At 46.7% G+C, this 23,526-nt stretch overlaps 1 protein-coding gene and 1 pseudogene across 1 annotated transcript in view; one reads left to right on the plus strand and one right to left on the minus strand.

Annotated features, from left to right (window-relative positions):
* Positions 1–9,145: 9,145 nt before the first annotated feature.
* On the minus strand, positions 9,146–9,372 carry LOC112851804 (small nuclear ribonucleoprotein G pseudogene; annotated as a pseudogene).
* Positions 9,373–11,759: 2,387 nt separating this feature from the next.
* Positions 11,760–23,526, plus strand: part of INTS3 (integrator complex subunit 3) — a 39,390-nt gene continuing 27,623 nt past the window's right edge. The window contains exons 1-3 of the mRNA XM_086694036.1: positions 11,760–12,517; positions 21,088–21,171; positions 22,567–22,650. Coding sequence (XP_086550162.1) covers positions 12,374–12,517; positions 21,088–21,171; positions 22,567–22,650 — 312 coding nt within the window. The 5' untranslated portion in view covers positions 11,760–12,373. The remainder of the gene's footprint in view (positions 12,518–21,087; positions 21,172–22,566; positions 22,651–23,526) is intronic.

A 23,526-nucleotide genomic window follows, 5' to 3' on the forward strand; every position in this document is an offset into this window, starting at 1 on the left:
CCTACCATCTTGCACACCCACCAGGAATGCGTGAGTGTCACTAATTCCCTAGAACTTTGACAAGTCTTTTCAAACTTTGGGATTTTTACCAACTTGACAGATGAAAAGTGTCACAGTTCAGTTTCATTTGTCCTTTTAAAATTTATTTATTTGAAGTTTATTTATTTATTTTGAGAGCGAGAGAGAGAGCACATGTTCACTTTCAGGGGGCAGACAGAAGGAGAGGGAGAGAGAGAATTCCAAGGAAGCTCCAAGCTCAACCCAACCTGGGCCTCAATCTCTCAACTCTGGGATTGTGATCTGAGTCAAAATCAAGAGTCGGATGCTTAACTGACTGAACCACCCAGGTGCCCCTAAAAAAAAAAAGTCATGGGGTGCCTGGGTGGCTCCGTCGGTTAAGCGTCCAACTTCAGCTCAGGTCATGATCTCACAGTCCGTGAGTTCGAGCCCCGCGTGGGCTCTGTGCTGACAGCTCAGAGCCTGGAGCCTGCTTCGGATTCTGTGTCTCCCTCTCTCTCTGCCCCTCCCCCATTCGTGCTCTGTCTCTCTCGGTCTCAAAAATAAATAAACGTTTTAAAAAAAAAAGTCTTAAAACATTGTTTAAAGGATAGGGCGCCTGGGTGGTTCAGTCAGTTGAGTGTCCAACTCTTGATTTGAGCTCAGATCATGATCTCACGGTTGTGAGATCAAGCCCCATGTCCGGCTCTGTGCTGTCAGCATCGGGCCTGCTTACGATTCTCTCTCTCCTTCTCTCTCTGCCCCTCTCTTACTCGTGCTCTTTCTCTCTCTCTCTCTCCCAGAATAAATAAATAAACTTTCAAAAAAAGACAACTTTTTTTTTTTTTAGAGCAATTGAAGGTTCCCAGCAAAATTGAGAGGAAGGGGAAGGTGCAGAGATTCCCACACGCCCTCTGCCCCCACACTTGCACGGCCTCCCCCATTACGAACGGCCTCCCCAGAGCGGTACATTCATTACAGCTGACAAACCTGAAGTGACACACCGCAACCACACAGGGTCCGTCGTTCACATGGTGGCTCCCTCTTGCCGTTGTACCTTCCGTGGGCTTGGACAAACATAAAATGACATGTCTCTATCATTATGACATCATACAGTCGTTACTGCTCTAAAAATCCTGGGTTCTGCCTGTTCCTACCTCCACCCTGTTTCCCAGCCCCTAGCGATCACTGATATTCTCTCCAGGTTTGCCTTTTCCAGAGTGTCATAAAGTTGGAATCACACATTATGTAGCCTTTTCAGATGGCTTCTTTCACTTAGTATGTGCATTTAAGTTTCCTGAAAGTCTTCCTTTAAAAAAAATTTTTTTTTGAAATGTTAGTTTATTGGGGCGCCTGGGTGGCTCAGTCAGTTGAGCGTCTGACTTCGTCTTTTTTAATACTTTTTTTTAACGTTTATTTATTATTGAGAGATAGAGAGACACAGGGCGTGAGCAGGGGAGGGGTAGAGAGAGTGGGAAACACAGAATCCGAAGCAGGCTCCAGGCTCTGAGCTGTCAGCACAGAGCCCGACGTGGGACTTGAACTCACCGACTGCGAGATCATGACCTGAGCTGAAGTCGGTCGCTTAACCAACTGAGCCACCCAGGCGCCCCTGACTTCATCTTTTTTTTAAATGTTTATTTATTTTTGAGAAAGAGAGAGAGCTCGCATGCAAGTGGGGGAAGGGCAGGGCGGACAGAGGAGCCAAAGTGGGCTCTGGGCTGACAACAGCAAGCCCGATGTGGGGCTTGAACTCAACTGTGAGATCATGACCTGAGCCGAAGCTGGACACTCAACGGACTGAGCCACCCAGGTGCCCTGCTCTCCTGCACTCTTAAAAAAAAAAAGTCACCCCCTTCCATTTCCTCTACTGTACATTTAGCAGAGGTATGCTTGTGCCCCTGAGAGCTGGGAGCTGATGGTAGAGGCTGCTGGTCTTCTGGCTGGCACTTCCGGTTTGCTGTTGTCCTTGGGGAAACCTAAACCTGAGCCTGGGACAGAGGGGGATGTACCCCAAACACTCCTTTGACCCAGGTCACCAGGGTGTGCTCCAGGGCAAGCTAGACTTAAGTCAGTGGGTCAACTGGGAGCCATCCATCTGTGCTTTCCGAAGCAGTTCAGCTGTAAGAGGAAGTCAGTCAGGAAAAAGCTTTCCCGTTTGCAAACTAACCATGGCCAGAGCAAGCACGCGCAATTGTGGAAGCTGGTCGCGGGTCATATAGTGAAGGACTTGGTGTTAAGGACGGCCAAGCGTCCGGGCACCTGGGGGCTCAGTCGGGTGAGCTTCTGACTCTCGATTTCCACTCAGGTCATGATCTCACCGGTTTGTGGGTTCCAGCTCTGCGTCAGGCTCTGCACTAGTGGCTTGGAGCCTGCTTGGGATTTTCTCTCTCTCTCCCTCTCTCTCTGCCTTCCCCTGCTCTCTCTCTCTCTCAAAATAAATTAAAAAACTTTAAAAAATAAAGAAAAGAATCATTCTGAATTGCAGGCATTTTCTTTGGCATGCTCACTTTCTATACCTGGACTTCCCTAGATGTTGCCTTTTCCAGCAGGAGTGACAATTTCCGGTTTTCTTTCTTTCTTTCTTTTGACAATCTCTGGTTTTCTAATGGCCCTGCAAACTTCACGATATCCTTTGGATCTGCCTACCTCCCAGTTTGATGGGGTTACCTCCTCTGCTTTCCCCTCCTCCCTCTTCCTCCCTCCGCTCCCCACCCACCCCGCTGCCCAGCTATTGGCCTCACAGTGGTGACCTGGGGTAGTCCAGGGCCTTTAGCACCCCACTGTCTTCAGCACATGGTGGGGGTGTGTGCAGGAAGGGGACTGGACTGAAGAGGGAGCAGAGGGGGATCCAGGCTGGGAGGGTGTGTGCCTGGCAATCCAGCTGGATGCAGGGGTATGCTGGATGGGTGAGTCAGCAAATTAGTTCCATGAGGCCCCTGACATGAGGCTACAGGGGGTGACTGGGAGGTAGGGGTGAGAGGCACTGCCCCTTCCCAGGGAATCACCTCCAAGGGGAAATAGTGGGGGGGGGGGGGGGGGGGGCGGGGCGGGGGGGCGGGGCGGAAGGAAACAAAGGAAGGGGAAAATAAGAAAAAGTGAGACAGAGGTGCTGTTGTCTGCTGGGGGGAAGCCTGGGACTATGTTTTTTAGTAACATCTACCCCCAACATGGGGCTAGAACTCATCACCCTGGGATCAAGGGTCCTAGGCTCTTCCCACTGAGCAGCCAGGTGCCCAAGGGTGTTGGAATTTTGACTGGGACTGCATTAAATCTGTGGACTGCTCACTTTTCATTTTACTGGAATCTTAACTATGTTAAGTCTTCCTGTCCATGAACATGGATGTCTTTCCATTGTTCAGGTCCTCTTTAATTTCATTCAGCAGTAAGTTGTAGTTTTCAGTGTATAGGTCTTTCACCTCATTTACATTTATTCCTAGGTATTTTATTCTTTTAGATGATATTATAAATGGAATCACCTTTTTTTTCTCATTCTAATTCCACAGCTACTTTTTTTTTTTAATGTTTATTCATTTTTGAAAGAGAGAGAAACAGATCATGAGTAGGGGAAGAGCAGAGAGAGAGGGAGACACAGAATCCGAAGCAGGCTGTAGGCTCTGAGCTGTCAGCACAGAGCCTGACACAGGACTCCAACCCACAAACTGAGAGCACTGGTTGATTCTGAAAGGGTGTAACTTAGGAACAGTCAGATGGAAGAGTTACATAGGGCTAGGTATGGGGAAAGGGCATGCAGCTTTTCAGACCAGCCACTCTCCCAAATCTCCACATGTGCACCAACCCAGAAATTCCAGAACTGCCTTCCTAATCTCCTTTTCATATTGTTCATTGCTGGTGTACAGAAACATAGCAGGGTTTTGTGTTGATCTTGTACCCTACAACTTTGTTGAATTAACTTACTAGCTCTAGGAGTTTTCTTGTAGATTCTTTGGGGTTTTCTGTATATAGGATCAGGTCACCTATGAATAAAGTTAATGTTACTTCTTTTCGAATTTGGATGCCTTTTATTTCACTTTCTTTTCTAATTGCTCTAGAATTTCCACTATCTCATTGTAGTTTTAATTACCCTAACAATTGATGATGTTGGCAACCTCTTCATGTTTATTAACTATGTGGATGTCATCTTCCGTGAAATGCCACTTCAAGTCTTTTGTCCATTTTTTCAAATGATTTGTCTTTTACGTATCTATATCTAACCTAGATACACATTTATTTTCTGATATATGCATTGTCCTTTGTCAGATATACGCATCACGAATATTTTCTCCTAGTCCATGGCTTGTTTTTTACTCTCGATGGTCTTTTAATGGATAATTCTTAATTTTAATGAAGTCAATTCTATCATTCCATTATGATTTTGTGTCTATTTAAGAAATCATTGCCCATAGGGGCACCTGGGTGGCTCAGTCGGTTAAGCGTCCGACTTCGGCTCAGGTCATGATCTCCCGGTTTGTGAGTTCGAGCCCTGCGTAGGGCTCTGCTGACAGCACAGAGCCTAGAGCCTGCTTTGGATTCTGGGTCTCCCTCTCTCTCTGCCCCTCCCCTACTCATGCTCTGTCTCTGTCTCTCAAAAATGAATAAATGTTGAAAAAAAGAAAAAAAGAAAGAAATCATTGCCCATCAACTTCACAAATTTTTAAAAATTAATTTCAGGGGTGCCGGGGGGCTCAGTTGGTTAAGCGTCTGACTCTTGGTTTTCGCTTGGGTCATGGTCTCATGGTTTGTGAGATCGAGAACTGACTTGGGCTCTGCACTGGGATTCTCTCTCTTCTTCTCTGTCCCTCCCTCACTCTCTCTCTCTCAATATAAGTAAATAAAATTTAAAATTTTAAAAAATTTAATTTCAGGATTTCATATTTATCCCTGTTTGCTTATTATTATTATTATTTTTTTTAAAGCATTGTTACTTTATTTTTTTATTTTTTTTTATTTTTTCAACGTTTATTTATTTTTGGGACAGAGAGACAGAGCATGAACGGGTGAGGGGCAGAGAGAGAGGGAGACACAGAATCGGAAACAGGCTCCAGGCTCTGAGCCATCAGCCCAGAGCCTGACGCGGGGCTCGAACTCACGGACCACGAGATCGTGACCTGGCTGAAGTCGGACGCTTAACCGACTGCGCCACCCAGGCGCCCCATATTATTATTATTTTAGAGAAACAGTGAGGAAGAGGAGCAGAGGGGGAGAGAGAGAGAGAATCTTTTTTTTTTTTTTTAATTTTTTTAACGTTTTATTTTATTTTTGAGACAGAGACAGAGCATGAACAGGGGAGGGGCAGAGAGAGAGGGAGACACAGAATCGGAAATGGGCTCCAGGCTCTGAGCTGTCAGCACAGAGCCTGACGCGGGGCTCGAACTCACGACTGTGAGATCATGACCTGAGCCGAAGTCGGACGCTTAACTGACTGAGCCACCCAGGCGCCCCGAGAGAGAGAGAATCTTAAGCAGGCTCCAAGCTCAGCACAGAGTCAACACAGGGCTGAATTCTAAGCCCTGGGATCATGACCTGAATGGAAATCAAGAGTCCAACACTCAACCAACTGAGCCCCCCCTGGCACCCCAGCTTTTTTTTTTTAAAGTAAACTCTTTCCCCAACGTGGGGTTCAAACTCAAGGACCCAAGATCAAGAGTTGCATATTCTAAGGGCTGAGCCAGCCAGGCACCCCATCCCTGTTTGCTTTAAATACTTTCTAGATAATGCCTAGACATAAAAATAAGCACATTTATCATTATTAAATATCTTATTGTTATATATGGTGAGGGACCAGAAGGCAAGCTGAGGGCCAAGCACAAGCTAGCATTATCGCCCCTCCCCCTCAACACCCTCTGTGGGACACGTATGACATTCCTCAGGCTCTCCTGGCTGCCTGAGGACAAAGGAGAGAACAGAAAACAAATGGTTAAACTGATAGTCTCCACCAGTTTACAAATGTCTTAGTAAATTACAAGAAAATGGCAATCTTATCAATAACCTAATCTCCAGAAACCTACAGACTCAGTTTCCAGGAGCCCCAACATCACCCTCCCTCCATAGTGATGGGGGGAACAAAGGCAGAAGGAAATGGCAGGTGAAATTGAATTTCCTTATAACCTGCAGTGCATTGACAGATACTTGAGGCAAGCAGAGTGTTTCTCCAGGAACCTCCTGCTGTCTTCATGTTAATGCTTTGATAGGGGGAAAAGCAACCTTAGTTTGACAATAGCAAGGCCTCTAGTATTCTGTGAGCCTTCTTTAGCACATGAACATCCCTTTGGAAACCTCCCTTTTGACTTTACCTCCTCCAAGTCCATGGTATATAACCAGCCATTCTTTATACCCCCAGAGCTGCTCTTCCTGCCTACCGCACCGCCCACCCCCACCGCGTTAATGAAATCTTTCTTGGCCGTGGGCTCGGAACCCCACCACCATTCCAAAACCTCATCATATTTAGTTTATCCCTTTATCTCAGCAAGAACTTTTTCAGTGCAACCTGTTAATCTAGTCCATTAGTCAGTAGTCTCAGTTTTATGATTTCTGTGATTTCACAAGCATGCCTTCCTGTCTTCACCCTAGTCCCTCCTCCCTTTTTTTAAGTAATCCCTACACCCAACATGGGGCTCAAACTCACAACCCATAGATCAAGAGTCTCATGCTCCTCTGACTGAGCCAGCCAGGCACCCTCACTCTAGTCCTTTCTTTAAGTCTTCATCCTGCCTGAGGTAGGGAAATTCCTCCATTGACACAACCCCAAACATGCTCAGGATCACGGGACATGGGGTTGTTTCTTCATCGAAGGAGGAACTTTCTGCAGCCTTATGAGTCTTTTATTGTTTTTATGGATCTAAGGCTTAATTATTTGATTCTTTTTTTTTTTTTTTAAATTTTTTTTTTCAACGTTTATTTATTTTTGGGACAGAGAGAGACAGAGCATGAACGGGGGAGGGGCAGAGAGAGAGGGAGACACAGAATCGGAAACAGCCTCCAGGCTCTGAGCCATCAGCCCAGAGCCTGACGCGGGGCTCGAACTCACGGACCGCGAGATCGTGACCTGGCTGAAGTCGGACGCTTAACCGACTGCGCCACCCAGGCGCCCCATTAATTATTTGATTCTTATTGATGGTAAGTTTAGCCCCCCTCAACCGGCTACCCCCCCACCAAAAAACAAAAAACAAAAAACAAACTGAGTATTTGTAGCATCAATTGCCTTCTAGGCAGAGTGGATTTTGACAGGTGGAAAGTCCTTTGTTCTGGAAATCAACTAGGTGGGGACAAGATCAGGGAAGAACTAAGAGTTCTTTACAGATGAGAAGAAGATTTTTATGATGCCATTAAATAGAATGAAGTAGATCTCCATGTTTTTATTTGGAAAAATTGTCCAGAATATATTAATTTTTTAAAAAACTTTTTTTAATGTTTATTTTTGAGAGAGAGATAGAGAGTGAGTGGGGAAGGGGCAGAGAGAGAAAGGGAGACAGAATCTGAAGTAGGCTCCAGGCTCTGAGCTGTCAGCACAGAGCCTGATGAGGGGCTCAAACTCACAAACCATGAGATCATGACCTGAGACGAAGTTGGGCGCTTAACCAACTGAGCCACCCAGTCGGGTTTTTTTTTAATTATATTAATAAAAATTAATATATTAATTTTTAAAAGCAAAAAGCAGGGACACCTGGGTGGCTCAGTCAATTAAGCCACCGGCCTAGGCTCAGGTCATGATCTCACGTTTCGGGGGTTTGAGCACCACGTTGGGCTCTGTGCTGACAGCTCAGAGCCTGGAGCCTGCTTGGGATTCTGTCTCCTGCTCTCAGCTCCTCCCCTGCTCTCTCCAATATAAAATAAAACATTTGAAAAAAAAAAAAAAAGCAAAAAAGCAAAGGGGCCCTGGCTGGCTCGGTCAGTAGAGAATGTGACTTTTTGTTTAAGTTAAAAAAAAAAAAACTTTAAAACTCCAGCAGCACAGAGCGTGTTGTGGGGCTCGAACTCACAAACTGAACTCAGGAGCCGTAAGATCATTGATAAGGTTTGGGGGTGATGTGGAATGGTTTGTAGGGTTTGGATCTGACAGCCAAGAAAGAATTCTTGAAGACGTCTCTGATGCAAAAAAGTGATTTTACTAAAGCACGGGAACAGGACCCGTGGGCAGAAAGAACTACACTCTGAGTGTGTGGGGTGACCATTTTATGGAGTTGGGGGAGAGGGAGGGATAAAGTCAAAAGGGAGGTTTCCAAAGGGATTTCATGTGCTAAAGGCTCACAGAATACTGGAGGCCTTGCTATTGTCAAACTAAGGTTGTTTTTCCCTCTAGGAAAGTATTAACATTAAGACAGTAGGGAGTTCCTGGACTTCAGGCCATTGATGGGATTGCCTTTTTCCCGTAATTTACTAATACATTTGTAAACTGATGGAGACAGTCTGTGTGACTGTGATCTCTATCAGTTAGCCACTTGTTCTCTTTCCTTTCCTTTGTTCTGGGGCAGCTGGGAGTGCCTAAGGAACATCACACATATCCCACCATGGGGGAGTGGGGAGGGGAGGGGGTAGGTGTGCTAGCTGTGCTTGGCCCTCAGCTTGCCTATGGTCCCTCGTTAACCATGACCTGAGCCAAAATGAAGGGTCAGACACTCAACCAACTGAGCCACCCAGGCACCCTAGATTTTATTTATTTATTTATTTATTTTTAATTTTTTTTTTTCAACGTTTATTTATTTTTGGGACAGAGAGAGACAGAGCATGAACGGGGGAGGGGCAGAGAGAGAGGGAGACACAGAATCAGAAACAGGGTCCAGGCTCTGAGCCATCAGCCCAGAGCCCTACGCGGGGCTCGAACTCACGGACCGCGAGATCGTGACCTGGCCGAAGTCGGACGCTTAACCGACTGCGCCACCCAGGCGCCCCCCTAGATTTTATTTTTAAGTCATCTCTCCATCCAACGTGGGCTTGAGTTTAGGACCCTGAGATCAAGAATTGTATATTCCACCAACTGAGCCAGCCAGGTGCCCCAAAATATGTATTTTTGACTATTACAAAAGTTTATTTAACAAAAGAGTTCAATATGAAAATGCACATGACTGATTTTTATATTGTAGTGAAACAGGTTCTATGGAGAGAGGGGACTTGTGGAAGCAGTTCATTTCTTCTGGTGAACACCCACTGTTTATACTTGTTCCAAGGCTTCTAACATGATGATACTATGTCCTCAAATTACCACCATTCCAGTATTGTTCTGTTGCCCCCTAGTTGGCATCTCCACACATTCATCTCTCACAAGATTCACAAAGAGATCAAACCCCTACAATATTCCTTGGACATGCTGCCACCAACTAATTTCAATAATTTATTGCCTATAAATGTTTTCAACTCCAGAGGGTGAGCTTTGCTCATGGTGACTACTCGGTGAGCTCAAAGATTCCAAAATACTTTTTAAGGAAGGTATTTTAATTTTTTTTATTTTTTAAAGATTCTGATTTTAAGTAATCTCTACACCCAACATATATGGCTGGAACTCAAAACCCAGAGATCAAGAGTCTCACACTCTTCTGACCAAGCCAGCCAGGCATCCCTATGTAAGGTGCTTTTATTTTTATTTATTTATTTTTTTGGTAAGGTGCTTTTAAAGAAGCACTACATTTACTTGCTGAGATCATGTCCTGAGCCAAAGTCGGTCACTTAACCGAGCCACCCAGGCACCCCATGAACATAGTGTTTTAAAACTAACTTTTCTTTCTTCGCCTAATAAATCTCGTTTTCAGTTGTTGGGAAAATGAATAAAGTTTTACACCATAAGATGGCCAACGGGACTAAAACAGGCTCTGGTCTCTGGTTAGAGACCCCTCTTCCCGGTTCTTCTTGCCCTGTTTGCTGAGTGCGAAAACCCACCACAGATGTGGAAGGTGACAACTGTAAATTACCCTTCCCCCTTCATTCAGGGCTCAGATCTTTGGAGAAACGGTCTCCTCTGAGCCCACCGGTGTTAACTAAATCTCCAATCCACCAAGATCTCCGAGTGCTGCCTGGTTTTTCCACCAGAGTTCCAGCCTGGTTCCGTAACACAGTGACCCATAGTAACATTATTATAATGACTTCTTCAGTGGCTACTGCAGTGCTTTGCACCTAGAAGGAATCCAAAGCTTAGGCAAATAGAACTAGATTTCCTGAGCTGGAAGAGTATTCAGAGATAAGCCAGTCTGCTTCTTCTATATTTTACAGGTAGGATAATTTACAGAAAGTCAAAATAACTTGCCCGAGGTCTTATAGTTAATGTATACAGTAAAGGAATCCACGAGAGCCAACTGAAGGGATGACCCACATCATTTCAATGCCAAGTGTATTTAGAATTAAAATGTTAAGCCCTAACAAGCATGGAAATAAATAGGATCCCCTGCAGTGATAACTGATGAAGTTTTGGGGTGATGGTGGGGTACGGAGTCAAATGCCAAGAAAGAATTAAAGACATCTTTGGTGCGAAAAGGTAGTTTTATTAAAGCACACAGGAACAGGACACGTGGGCAGGAAGAGCTGCACTGGGGTTGTAAGGAATGACTGCTTATATACTGCGGGTTTGGGGGAGGCGAAGTCAAATGGGAAGTTTCCAAAGAGACTTCCATATGCTAAAGACTCCCAGGACACTGGAGGCCTAGCTATTGTCAAGCTAAGGTTGTTTTCCCTCTAGCAAAGCATTAAAATTAAGACTGTAGGGAGTTCCTGGAGAAACTTTACTTTGCCTGCGGCAAGTAGTGGTCACTGGGCCTCAGGCTATGAGGAAATTTAATTCTGCCATTTCCTTCTGCCTATCTCCCACATCAATAACATGTGCACAATGCTTTTCAGTTTAAAAAGTTGGGGCACCTGGGTGGCTCACTCAGTTAAGCCTTAGACTCTTGATCTCATCACAGCTCATCATCTCAGGGTCATGATGCTGAGCCCCAGAACGATGCTCTCAAAATAAAGATTTTTAAAAAAGTAATCTCCTCTCAAAGATAACCCTGTCTACACTGTACAGAGAGCATGACCAGCAGAGTACGGGTTTTCCCGTGTGGATCGGGAAGGCACCCCTAAAGCGCTCTTGGGGAAAAGGGAAAGGCTGCTGGGACGCAGGACGGAACCAGGAAGCACAGGTGCGCCCCCGGGGATCCAGACCACGCACGACTTCAGGACGGACACGAAGCCGATCCCGTCCGTCAGCCACGTTTGCGGAGCCAGTGCTGGACGACTAATGCCGAACCCGCGCTTTTCCTGCAGTCTCTGGGGGACGACGGCACTCGTGAGCGCAGACGCTTGCGGCTTGTGCGATGCCAACTCAGCCGTGGGAGCTGGCTCCGCGCCCGCTGACAACGTTTGCTCTGGCACTGCTTACGGGGTGAGCGCCCCGCTCCGTCTGCTCGCGTCCAGACCTCGGGTTTCGCAGACTCCGCGGGAACGGCGGCCAGGCCCCCGCACCCACCTACGCTCCAGAAGGAGGCTGGCTCCGCGCAAGCGCGTCAGGGCACGCCCGCCAGCGCGCGCAGGCGCAGCTTCCCTTCCTGATCGCCTCGCCTCGCTCGCCCACCCACCTCCGGGAAGTCGTCTCGTCCGCCCCCCGCCCCCTCCACGAGCGAAACTTGGAATGCGATTGGTCCCTCTGGTTGTCCATCATGCCGAGCTCGTTGCCATTGGCAGCCGGACCGGCTGTCGTCGACCAGCTCCTGTGAGACCCTGCGCCACCGCGGAAGCCGCGATTGGCCGAAGCCTGGTCCGCTGCCCCTCACTTCCGGCCTCCGCGATCCCTCCCCGCCGCCGCGCCGCCGCCGCCGCCGCCGCCCTCAGCCTCCCCGCCCCCCGCCCTTCCACCATGGCCGCCTCTGTGTGGTGTGGGGTGAAGCTGGTCCTCCGTGTCCACCTATAGCGCTCACTGCCTCACCCTCACCCCTGGGGGCCGGATCCCAAGAAGCCTCGCTCCCCAACCCTTGGGGCACCAGCCAGGAAGGTTTCCTACCCCTACTTGAGGGGCAGGAGTCCGCTTTCCCCCACCTCCTGAGGCAGGAACTGAGGGTTTGCCCTGTTTCTCTTAGGGTCGGAAGTCAGAAAGGGCTCCCCTTCCACTTCAGGGGCGGAAGCCTCCCCTCCCTTTCCGTAGGTGCAGACCCCTACCCCGGCATACTCAGGAGCTGGCGGCCTTTCCCCAGCACTGCCACTGCAGAGACAGGATCTAGAGGGCCGTCCGCCTTCGCCTCCTCCACAGGAGCGGCCTTTGGGAGAGGAGGGCGGGGTGGACAGGACAGGGACCCTTCCCTCCCCTGCCCCACTCCCCCCTCTTGCCCCCAGGTCCTGGCAGCCCAGAGTTCCTCATCTCTAGGACTTCCCACCCGTCCACCCCCTGGCCTCTTCCCGTCTCCTGGCAGCAGCCATGGAGATACCGAAGGGAAAGGGGGCAGCAGCAGCTGCTGCTTCGGGAGCAGCGGGAGGTGGAGGAGGAGCGGGAGCAGGAGCCCCAGGAGGGGGGAGGCTGCTACTTTCAACCAGTTTGGATGCCAAGGATGAGTTAGAGGAGGTAGGTGTGGGGGTGGGGAAGGGAGTTAAGACATTGGGTTGAGGAGGGGTACTGGAGCGGATGCGGGTCGGGGGGTCGGGGAGGAGGCCTTCAGGGCTTTTCTGAGGCAGCACAAACACTGCTCCAGACTTCCTCTCCTGAAGGAAGGAGCGAGGGCCAACTTCCTGAACAGGTAGTCATAGCAACAGCAGTCACTAGGATGAAAATGGGGGGGGGGGGTGTGGATGAGGGAGGGAAACACCGTCCTGATCTACCGAGTTTATTTTTGACATTCCTTTCCACGCACAGACCACAGCTAGTCTTAATGTTTATCCTGCTTTGGATTTAGGTCATATATTGGGTTGAGAAGTGTGTGTGTGTGTGTGTGTGTGTGTGTGTGTGTGTGTGTGTGTGTAGGTGTCTGGGGGGCTGATAGGAGTTTGCAGCAGGCTTTGGAGCCTCCTGTTAGGTAATGCTTCATGTAGACACAGTCGGTTGACGGTGATGTTAACTGGGCATTTAGAATGAGCGAAGACCTAGGGACTAGTGAGTAACGTTTAGTTGGATACCATCAACTGCAGCAGGGCAGTGAGGGGTGAATGGGACTTAGGGGACTGTCCTTCAGAACCAGATTGGGGCGCCTGGCTGGCTCAGACAGTGGAGGATGAGACTCTCGATCTCAGGGTTGTGAGTTGGAGCCCCACATTGGGTGTAGAGATGACTTAAAAATAAAATCTTAAAAAACATACATACATACATACATACATACATACAGAACAGGACTAGATAGGAACCACACAAGGGTGCTGAGAAAGGGGGTACACTGAGGTGATGCTGTGGACCTGAATGGGGATTCTAGACTACCAGCTACTCCCCCCATCTCCCTTGTTCCTCTTGCCTTGTCCTGACAACCCAGGGTTAATCGTGTATCCCTTTGCACTGCTACTTGGGTAGAGACCTGCTTAGGAGTGTGAGACCCAGAACCGAGACATGATTGCCGAACTGTTTTGTTTGTAAGACCTAATACATTAAACCCAGTGGTTGTCCTGGGATAGGATGAGTGCATTAGCAGGGTCTGGCTCTTCGATGGCCATTTCCCTGCTTCTAAGTTTGTCACTGCCTCACTGCCCTTTATCAGATACTAGAGGGTGGGCAGGCAGTTACGTGGAATTCATAGTTTAGATTTGAAAAACATGTTGGTTTAGGTACAAAATGGGAGAACATACACACAGAAGGTGGCTGCATATAACTTTGGGGGTTATCCACCTAGCCAGTGTCTGCACGCAGGCTGGTTTCCCATCATGCTTCTCCCCCATAATTCTGAGTGCTTTTAGATAAATCCAGCTTTTCTGCTGTTGCTTTTCTGAGCTAAGGTAGATATAATTAGGAACGTGAACAGTGCTTCTAAAAATAATGTATTCTCAAAACCAAAATGACTTTAGGATTGTCTGGCACTTTGAATTATCCACTTCTTTAGAAGGAGCCACTGTCATTGTCAAAGTATTTTTTGAGATCTGTGTTGTGGCACTGCGGCTCTAGAATTGTAGAAGGAAAATAGTTGACTGCCTTTGATCCCTCCACCAGTTTGGGTGGAGGGGAAAAGACCTCAAGGGCTGGATGAAAATCTGTTTATTCCCCACCCTGATTGCGAGAGGGCTCATCCTGCCTCTGCTAGTTTCTACTACAGGGTAGTATGGCATCCTGTTCTGAACAGTGATGTGTTTGCTGGTAGACTCAGTGCTGTGGCAGGAGGGGGCCATAAAAGAGAGGAAGTATTTATTCGTTTATTTGTGCTGTTTTGGACAGAGTGAACTTTCAGCTGTTTCCAGAGAGAAGGGGGAGGGAGGGTCTTTCTTCTTTTCCTCCTATCCTTTGTGCTGTAGATGTTTCCAGCACGGCTTGGCTCCCCCCTTTCCTTCTTGGCCTTTGCCCTTTGCATTTGAATTTTCCAGCAAGCCTTGCCACTGTTTTTAACCCACGTGCGTGGTTCTCACTGGACAAGAGTGTCTCTAAGGACAAGACTTACTGGCTTTTTCCTCTGGGTCTCCCCATGGGTCTCTTCTGCACACAGAAGTTATCAAGACCTGGTGTTGATTGACAGGTCTCTGTTCGGAGTGGTTGTTTTCCATCACAGGCCCACCTGTCACCCAGGAACACAGAGGTAGTTTCCTACCTGTGTATGCCTCCCGTGTGCTGAGTCAGATAGGAATAAGACAGGATGAGGGAGACCCAAATCTGCCTGGAAGAGCTTATCATCTAAAGGTGGAGATAGCACACCCATAGGTGGAAAACAAAAATGACAGATCCCCTCAAAAACCTGGTGAAGGCAGGGAAGAGGCTGGGGTCCTTACAGCTGGATGTGATGAGGAACGGCCTCCAGTGGCCTGGAGTATGAGACACTGCCGAAGCGCATCCCAGGCAAGAGCCGTGACTCCTCCCCGGGGACACTGTTGGCTCCCTTCTTCTCTTCGGCTCTGTCCCTCTCTTTGAAGGGGAAATTCTTGCCCATCCCATTTCAGTTTGGGGAATGAGATAAAGATAGTGCCAAAAATTGGAGGCGTGTAGAACATGTGGCTCCTGATCATCCCTCACCAGGAAGGACCTTGTCTGCTTTGAGGTCAGGCTGGGAGCAGGGCTATAGGTCATAAGCCAGCACCCCCTCCTAGCCACAGACAGGCCTTAGGGTTAGGGATAGGTGGAGGTGCATCCCCACCAGGTGGTCTCCGAGGAACAGTTCATGACCCTGTCTGTGAAAACTCTCCAGGGAACTGGCTTTCAGTCATCTCTCATGTTTTCTCCTAAGACCCTCATGTCACTCACAAGTGACTCTTGGCTGTAGAATACTTGGAACGCAGCTTACTCAGTAACTTTCCTAATGTGGGCCCTCGGGGATTTGGTAGGTTGGACCATATCTTCTTTTCCTAAAGGCAGTGGAATCTCGTCTTTCAGGGCCACAGACTTCCCGTAAGAGAGCAGTATTTATTTATTTATTTATTTATTTATTTATTCATTCATTCATTCATTCATTCATTTATATATTTTTAACTTTTATTTATTTTTGAGACAGAGAGAGACAGAGCATGAACGGGGGAGGGGCAGAGAGAGAGGGAGACACAGAATCGGAAGCAGGCTCCAGGCTCTGAGCCATCAGCTCAGAGCCCGATGCGGGGCTCGAACTCGCGGGCTGCGAGATGGTGACCTGAGCTGAAGTCGGACGCTCAACTGACTGAGCCACCCAGGCGCCCCAAGAGAGCAGTATTTAATATATACGTTTTGACCAGACTATATGTTCACCTTTCTGAGGGAAGGGAAACTGGGAGGTTAGAGGGATCTCTCTGACTCCAGTCTCAAGCTTCAGGTGTACTGGCAGCTTGGAAGGCCTCCCCCCACTCCGCCCCCACTCCATCTATTGCTGCTGTCATGAAGAACATGGTCAGGTTGTCTTAGTACTAGAAAAATCATTTCAGATGCTCCTAGAGATGGTAACTACTTATTCAGCAGTCTGAGGTGCTGTCACGGAGGGCTTACTCTGAACAGAGCCACTCTGCCAGCAATTGTTGGAAACTGCATGTATGATTCCGTCTTTACCAGGGGCCTCTGGGGGATTGTAGAGGACAGGGTATTGCTACTTGGCAGTAGGCATTTGACTTCTGTGGCCCTCTTTGAGGGGGTGTGGTCCTTCTGTCACTCCCAATGATTTGTAGTTCATTCTCCCATCTCTGTTGCAAAAAGTAATTTCTGTAGTTTGGGAAGAGCAGGATCTTTTATATTTCTGTGCCTGGAAAGGACTGGGGCCCGCATTTCTTTCCTCGTTGCTTTTATCCATGCATCCAAATTCTGGACTCTCCCACTTCTACATCCTTAACTGGGCCTCCGTGTTCCAAGAGGCCACTTTTGTTTTTGACTGGGCAGTGACCCATAGAACTGACTCAAGCCTCTGAGTGGAGCTTAGAACATCAAGGAGGGGCCTAGAGAAACCTGGTTCTGTCCAAGGTCTCAGTGGTTACATCATAGCCAGAAACATAGCCAGCCCCTAGGGCTGTGTATCCAGCTTTGCGTGAGGGTCTTGGTGCTGGGCCCATCAGTCAGGCCTCCTCCCACCTCCCCTTACCCTTTACTGGAAGGCACAAGTTTACAGAGAGTGGTTAGGAGAGGAACCTGTACAGCCTTGTTAGGGACTTATCCGTGTCCTGTAGTAGGAGGGCTCAGTTTTCAGGAATCTTTAAAGACATGCCATTAGAAGAAGTAGCAGGAGATGGGGGCGTGGTCTGGTCTTCAGAGATGGGGTTGTGTAGTTGCTGAGCTTTTTCACAAACGGAACAGATGATAATTTAACTGAGGCTGCATGCTTGTCTTGTGTGATCCTCAGAACAACCTTGTGATACAGGGCTTTTTCTATTTTTCAGATCAAAAACCAGGGTTTACAGAGGCTAAGGAACTCACCCAAGACTGGCTTAAGGCAGGCGGGTAGTGAGGGGGTTCTTCTATACCGTGCTTGTTAGTTTACCCGTTAGTTAGCTGCTGTTTGACTTCTCTTGCATCGCTGATGATTCAGCAGAATCTTCTTCCTTTGAGTAGGAAGTAATATCTGGAACCGTAGGGTGCTGTGCTGCTCGATCACCTGGGCTGGGTAAGCAGGGTTTAGCAGCTGGCAGAACGGATTCTCCAGCCATTGGTAACTATCTTACAGAGGGATATAATTTAAAAAGGGAAAATCCACCTGTTTCTCCTTCCTTCTCCTTATCATGCGGGAGCTGGACTGAGAAATAATGGATCTCACAGCTCAGTTTTCATGTGATCTCACGGCTCCTTTTCACAAGTACACGGGTGCTGTCTGCTAAGGCTGAGCCTGCGGATCTGACCTAATTTGGAGGCTAGTCAGACCTGATGGGCAGTGAAGTTGTCATACCTTCAAATATGAAGGACTTTAGGCCTGATTTAGGTTGAAGTGTTGTGGCTGTGGGAGCTCCTTGCCTTAACACAGTTCTCTGTGCAACCTGTGTGCTCTTAGTCAGGGATGCATGTAGGCAAACTTAGGATGGTGGTCAAGGGAGACACATGATTACCTTTCATTCCTACACCCCTTTCCATTGTCCTTATTCATGGTTCCTCACAGTGCTTGCCGCGCAGCCACTTGTCAGCAAGACACTTTGTAATGACTTCTAGGATCAGGGGAAGTAAATTGCCCGCCCTTGTCCATTTTGCCAGCATCACCATCATTGGGAATTGGTTTTCCTTAAATAGTTTTTGGGTTAGTCCTCAAGATAAAGGTTTTTTTTTTTTTTAATTTTTTTTTATTTTTTAAATGTTTATTTAAATTTGAGAGAGACAACACGGCATGTGTAGGGGAGGGGCAGAGAGAGCCAGAGACAGAATCTGAAGCAGGATCCAGGCTCTGAGCTGTCAGCACAGGGCTGGATGCGGGGCTCAAACTCATGAACCCTGAGATCATGACCAGAGTTGAAGTCGGACGCTTAACCGACTGAGCCACCCAGGTGCCCCAAGATATAGTTTTAAAAGACTCAGGAAGTAAGTTAGGTGGTGATAATGGAGAGGCTCACTGATTTAATATGAGATACGTATTTATCTCAGTATTTAGTATTAAATGCTTCTTCAGAACAGGAAGTAGTGACTAAGGTCTTAGAATGTTGAGCGTGTGCCATGTTAGAGTTGGCCTTTGAAACTAGAGTAGCTCTTGGGTGGACTTTGATGCAGCTGTCCCCACCTTTGTTTGACCAGAGCCTCAGGCATGAGCTTGGCCTTTTCTCCATTAGTCCTTTTCTTTCCTCACACTCATTTTTTAAAATTTGTTTTGGGGTGCCTGGGTGGCTCAGTCGGTTAAATGTCCGACTTCGGCTCAGGTCATGATCTCGTGGTCCATGAGTCTGAGCCCCACATCAAGCTCTGTGCTGACCGCTCAGAGCCTGGAGCCTGCTTTGGATTCTGTGTCTCCCTCTGTCTCTCTGCCTCTCTCCGGCTCATGGTCGTCTGTCTCTCTCTCAAAATTAAATAAATGTTAAAAAGATTAAAAATAATAATAGTAAAAATAAATTTTTTTTTTAACTTTTTGGGGGGACATTTCAAACATTAAAAAGTAGAACAGTAGAATTCCCCTGGAGCCATCACTGCTTCCATACTTATCAGTCCCTGGTAATCTTGTTTTATCTCCCCCCAATCTCTGGATTATTTTGACACAAATCCAAGATAAATAATTTCATCTGTAGATACTTCATATGTATGTCTGTGAGGGAAGGTTTTGGGTTTTTTTTTTTCTTTTTAAAGTATAGCCTCAGTGTCATACCTAAAAATATTAACAGTAATTTTTTTAACAATAAAATATTAATTGTTCAAATTGGTTGTCTCATAACTCCTTTTTATAATTGGTATGTTCAAGTCAGTACTCAGACAAGGACCACATGTTGCATTTGATTGATACGCTTTATTTTTTAAATTATTTTAATTTTTAAGGGTATTTATTTTAATTTTTTTAAGTTTATTTATTTTGAGAGAAACAGAGACAGCATGAGTAGGGGAGGGGCAGAGAGAGAGAGAGAGAGAGAGAGAGAGAATCCCAACAGGCTCCACACTGTCAGTGCAGAGCCTGACGTGGGACTCAAACCCATGAACCGTGAGCTTGACCTGAGCTGAAATCAAGAGTTGGTCACATAACCAACTGAACCACTCAGGTGCCCATTTCTTTAATTTTTTAAGTTTTTTTATTTTAAAATTTAAAGCTTAGAGAAATGTTATAATACATAGAATTCCCATATACTTTTTTTTAAATTTTTTTAATTTTTTTTATTTTTAACGTTTATTTATTTTTGAGACAGAGAGAGACAGAACATGAACGGGGGAGGGTCAGAGAGAGGGAGACACAGAATCTGAAACAGGCTCCAGGCTCTGAGCTGTCAGCATAGAGCCTGACGCGGGGCTCGAGCTCACGGACCGCGAGATCATGACCCGAGCCGAAGTCGGCCGCTTAACCGACTGAGCCACCCAGGCGCCCCTCCCATATACTTTTCATCCAAATTATTCAACGATTATTAACATTTGTCTGTATACATATTACTGTTTAACCTTTTGACGGTAAGTTGCAGCCACGACACCACTCAGGGTTTAAACACTTCATTGTGTATTTCCTAAGAACAAAGATCTTCAGCTACATAACCACTGCTCTGTTGTCAAGATCAGAACATTTAGCATAGATATGATACTGTCATAGAACATACTGCGGTATTCCCAGTTGTCCCAACAATGTCCATTATAGCAGTCCAGGACCACAAGTGGCATTTAGGTGCACTCTGTCTTTAATTCTTTAATCTGAGGCAGATTCTTAGTGTGTCTTTTACGACCTTAAATGCTTTTGACAGATCAGTTATTTTGTAGAATATCTCTCAAATTGGGTTGTCTGAAATTTCTTCATGATTAGATTGAGATAATGCATTTTGGGACAGAAAACTGTACAAGTGCTGTTCTAGCCTTTTCAGTGCACCGTGTTGAGGCATGTGGTGTCGTCAGTTTGTCTCCTTACTGGGGATGTTGACTTTGATCACTTTGTTAAGGTGGTATATCCTCTAGAATTTCCTGTAGTTACTCTTTTCCCTTTGTAATTAAGTGTTTTTGAACCCAAGTAAATAGTGTCTTGCATAATTTCACCTCTGGTTTTAGCACCCCTTGATGATATTTGCCTGACTCAGTCATTCCTAATGCATTTATCAGCTAGCATTCCACTGTCAAAGAGCTTTCCCTTTTCGTCTAGTTGTTATGTGAATATCAGTGGATTCTTACTTTTTTCAATGGGCTAGGATTTTTTTTTTTAAGAGAGCGGGAGTGTAAGCAGGGGTGAGGGACAGAGGGAGGGAGGGAGAGAGAGAGAGAAGGAGGGAGGGAGGGAGAAAGATCTCAAGCAGGCTCCATGCTCTGTGTGGAGCCTGATGTGGGGCCCCATCTTAAGACTGCAAGATCAATACCTAAGCTGAAATCAAGAGTCGGACCCTCCACTGACTGACCCACTCAGGCATCCCTATAATTTTTTCTTAATATTTATTTTTGAGAGAGAAAGAGAGCAGGAGAGGGGCAGAGGGAGAGGGAGACAGAAGATCCCAGCAGGCTCCCTGGTGTCAGCACAGAACCCAATGCAGGGCTTGAACCCACGAACTGCAAGATTATGACCTGAGTTGAAGTTGGGTGCTCAACTGACTGAGCCACCCAGGCGCCCCTGTTTTTTAAGTAAGCTCTATACCCAAGGTGGAGCTTGAACTCATGACCCTGAGAATCAAGAGTCACATGCTGAGCTGACTGAGCCAGCCAGGTGCCTTTCATTGGGCTATGGTCTTAAATCTCTTTTAGTACATGGGTTTCTCCCTCCCTGCTTTTTTTTCCTTGCAGTTTCTATGTTAAAGAACCAGATTGCTGGTCATGGTTTCCACACTCTGGTTTGCTGATTATACCCCCGTGTGACTTTACTTGTAAACTGGTAGTTAGAGCTAGAGGTATGATGAGGTTTAAGTTTCTTGAAAACTTTTTGGGGCCAGAAATACTTTGCAGGTGGTGGTATGACACACTCTGAACTTTTTCTCACCCCTTCGCAGAGGTTAGAAAGATGTATGAGCATTGTGACATCGATGACTGCTGGTGTCTCAGAGAGGGAGGCCAACGATGCCCTCAACGCCCACGTAAGTATATGCCCCCCGCCCCACTTCCATTGCTCCGGGAGCTGTGAGACATGATCCAGAAGATAAAGCACTTTGTGGCTGGGCATGAGGGATAGAACTGAATGTCTCAGCTCCCTGAACCAGGCTTCCCAGCTCCTCTCTCTTCTCTGTCTTACTGTGGGAATCTGTCTCTTGGAACTTAGGTGTCTTTAAATAGCTTTTAAAAATAACTCCTAGTTCTGTAGTGACTTTTTTGTCTTTGCAAATTATTCTCTCATATTTGATCCTTTACATTTCCTAATCTGTGAGATTGAAAGGATTTTAAATAGTACATGTAAAGGTCTTAGAGTAATTCCTGGCACATAGTGAATGCTTAGTATTTCCTTTTTATTTATAGCAAAATATTTTTGTTATGGCTTCTCCTTAAAAATACCAGAGGTTCAGTGACCTGCCCAAGGCCTATTACTCCATGAATGACTTTGCAGCTTCTTCCTTTCCTACTGAAGGCTGTTAAGGTCTGGTAAAGGTGGTACAGTAGGATTTTTTTTCCATTTTATTTATTATTTTTTGAAAATTTTTATTTTACCTTATTAAAAAAATTTTTTTTAATGTTTGTTTATTTTTGAGAGAGAGAGAGAGAGAGGGAGAGAGAAAATGTGAGCAGGGGAGGGGCAAAGAGAGAAGGAGACATAGGATTCAAAGCAGGCTCCAGACTTTGAGCTGTCAGCACAGAGCCTGACGTGGGGCTCAAACTTATGAACCGTGAAATCATGACCTAAGCTGAAACTGGATGCTCAGCCAACTGAGCCACCCAGGCACCCTGAAAATTTTTATTTTATTTTTTATTTATTTATTTTAATTTTTTTTAATGGTTATATTTATTTTTGAGACAGAGAGAGACAGAGCATGAGTGGGAGAGGGGCAGAGAGAGAGGGAGACACAGAATCGGAAGCAGGCTCCAGGCTCCAAGCTGTCAGCACAGAGCCCGATGCAGGGCTCGAACTCACAGACCACGAGACCATGACCCGAGCCCAAGTTGGACGTTCAACTGACTGAGCCACCTAGGCGCCCCTGAAAGATTTTATTTTTAAGTAATCTCTGCACCCAGTGTGGAGCTTGAACCCACAATTCCAAGATCAAGAGCTGTATACTCCATTGACTGAGCCAGCCAGGTGCCCCTTTTTCCCATTTTAAATGTGGCCTGTATTAAGCCTTGGAGAAGGCAATAAGGGTCTGTCCTTTCCTTCCACCTCTCTCCTGAAACACATGCTTTATCACTTTTAGGAGAAGGAAATCATCAGGTAGAAGAGTTGATGATTCTCCTTTGCAGATTATCCAAGTTTTCTGGGAGAAACTGTATTCAAGAACTTTTCTCCTGTGAGTGACAACTAGTTATTTTCCTTCCTCATGTTCCAGGTGTGCAAAGGCCCCCCCCAGCATGAGGAAATCTGCCTAGGCCTCTTCACCCTTGTCCTCACCGAACCTGCCCAAGCTCAGAAGGTAAGACTCCCTGCTCTGAACTCACAGACGCTTCTCAGGTAGAATCTGGAGATATGGTGGCACTTATGGTTAGCTGACATAGTGCCAGTCCTGTTGGCCAGAGCTGGATCACCTTGTTCTCCAGATATGCGTATAGCTCCTGTTTTACTCTCAGTGAATTAGTCATTCTCTGACTCCTATCCTTTCTCTATGTCTTGATTTTCAAGCTAAAGGGCAAGAAAAGGCATTTGTGACAATGGAAAAGCATTTGAAGAGTTGTATGTTGTAGAGTGATGGTCAAGGTTATGAGAGTCGGGACTTAGTCCAGAGAAGAGAAGCGAGCAAATGCAGTCAGGTCCATTGAGAGTTTTTACCCAGTACTTTGCAGGGTCTGTCACTGGAAAGTGAACAGAAAATAGGCTTAACACTGCCATCAGTAGGATCTAACAGCTTGATGCTGACGAATGGTGCAACAATAGTGTAGTGGCCAAGAGAACCCTGGAGCCCACTGGGGCCAGACTTCCTTACGAGTACTGTGTGAAAACTAGTCTGGGGTCTTCACAGACAGAAGAGTCTCCTTTATGTGAAATGGATTAAGTGGGATCCTTCTTTGGGGTCAGGAATTAGGCAGGGTGATCTCTTCGGATTCCATTCTTTCATTTAAAAAAGTAGCGAGGGGCGCCTGGGTGGCTCGGTTGGTTGGGCCTCCGACTTCGGCTCAGGTCATGATCTCATAGTCCGTGGGTTCAAGCCCCGTGTCAGGTTTTGTGCTGACAGCTCGGAGCCTGGAGCCTGCTTCGGATTCTGTGTCTCCCTCTCTCTCTGCCCCTCCCTTGCTCGCGCTCTGTCTCTCTCACTCTGAAAAGTGAATAAATGTTAAAAACAATTTTTTTTTTT

Source organism: Puma concolor, chromosome E4 (genome assembly GCF_028749965.1).
Source record: "Puma concolor isolate L17-30 chromosome E4, mPumCon1.1.hap2, whole genome shotgun sequence".
NCBI lineage: Eukaryota > Metazoa > Chordata > Mammalia > Carnivora > Felidae > Puma > Puma concolor.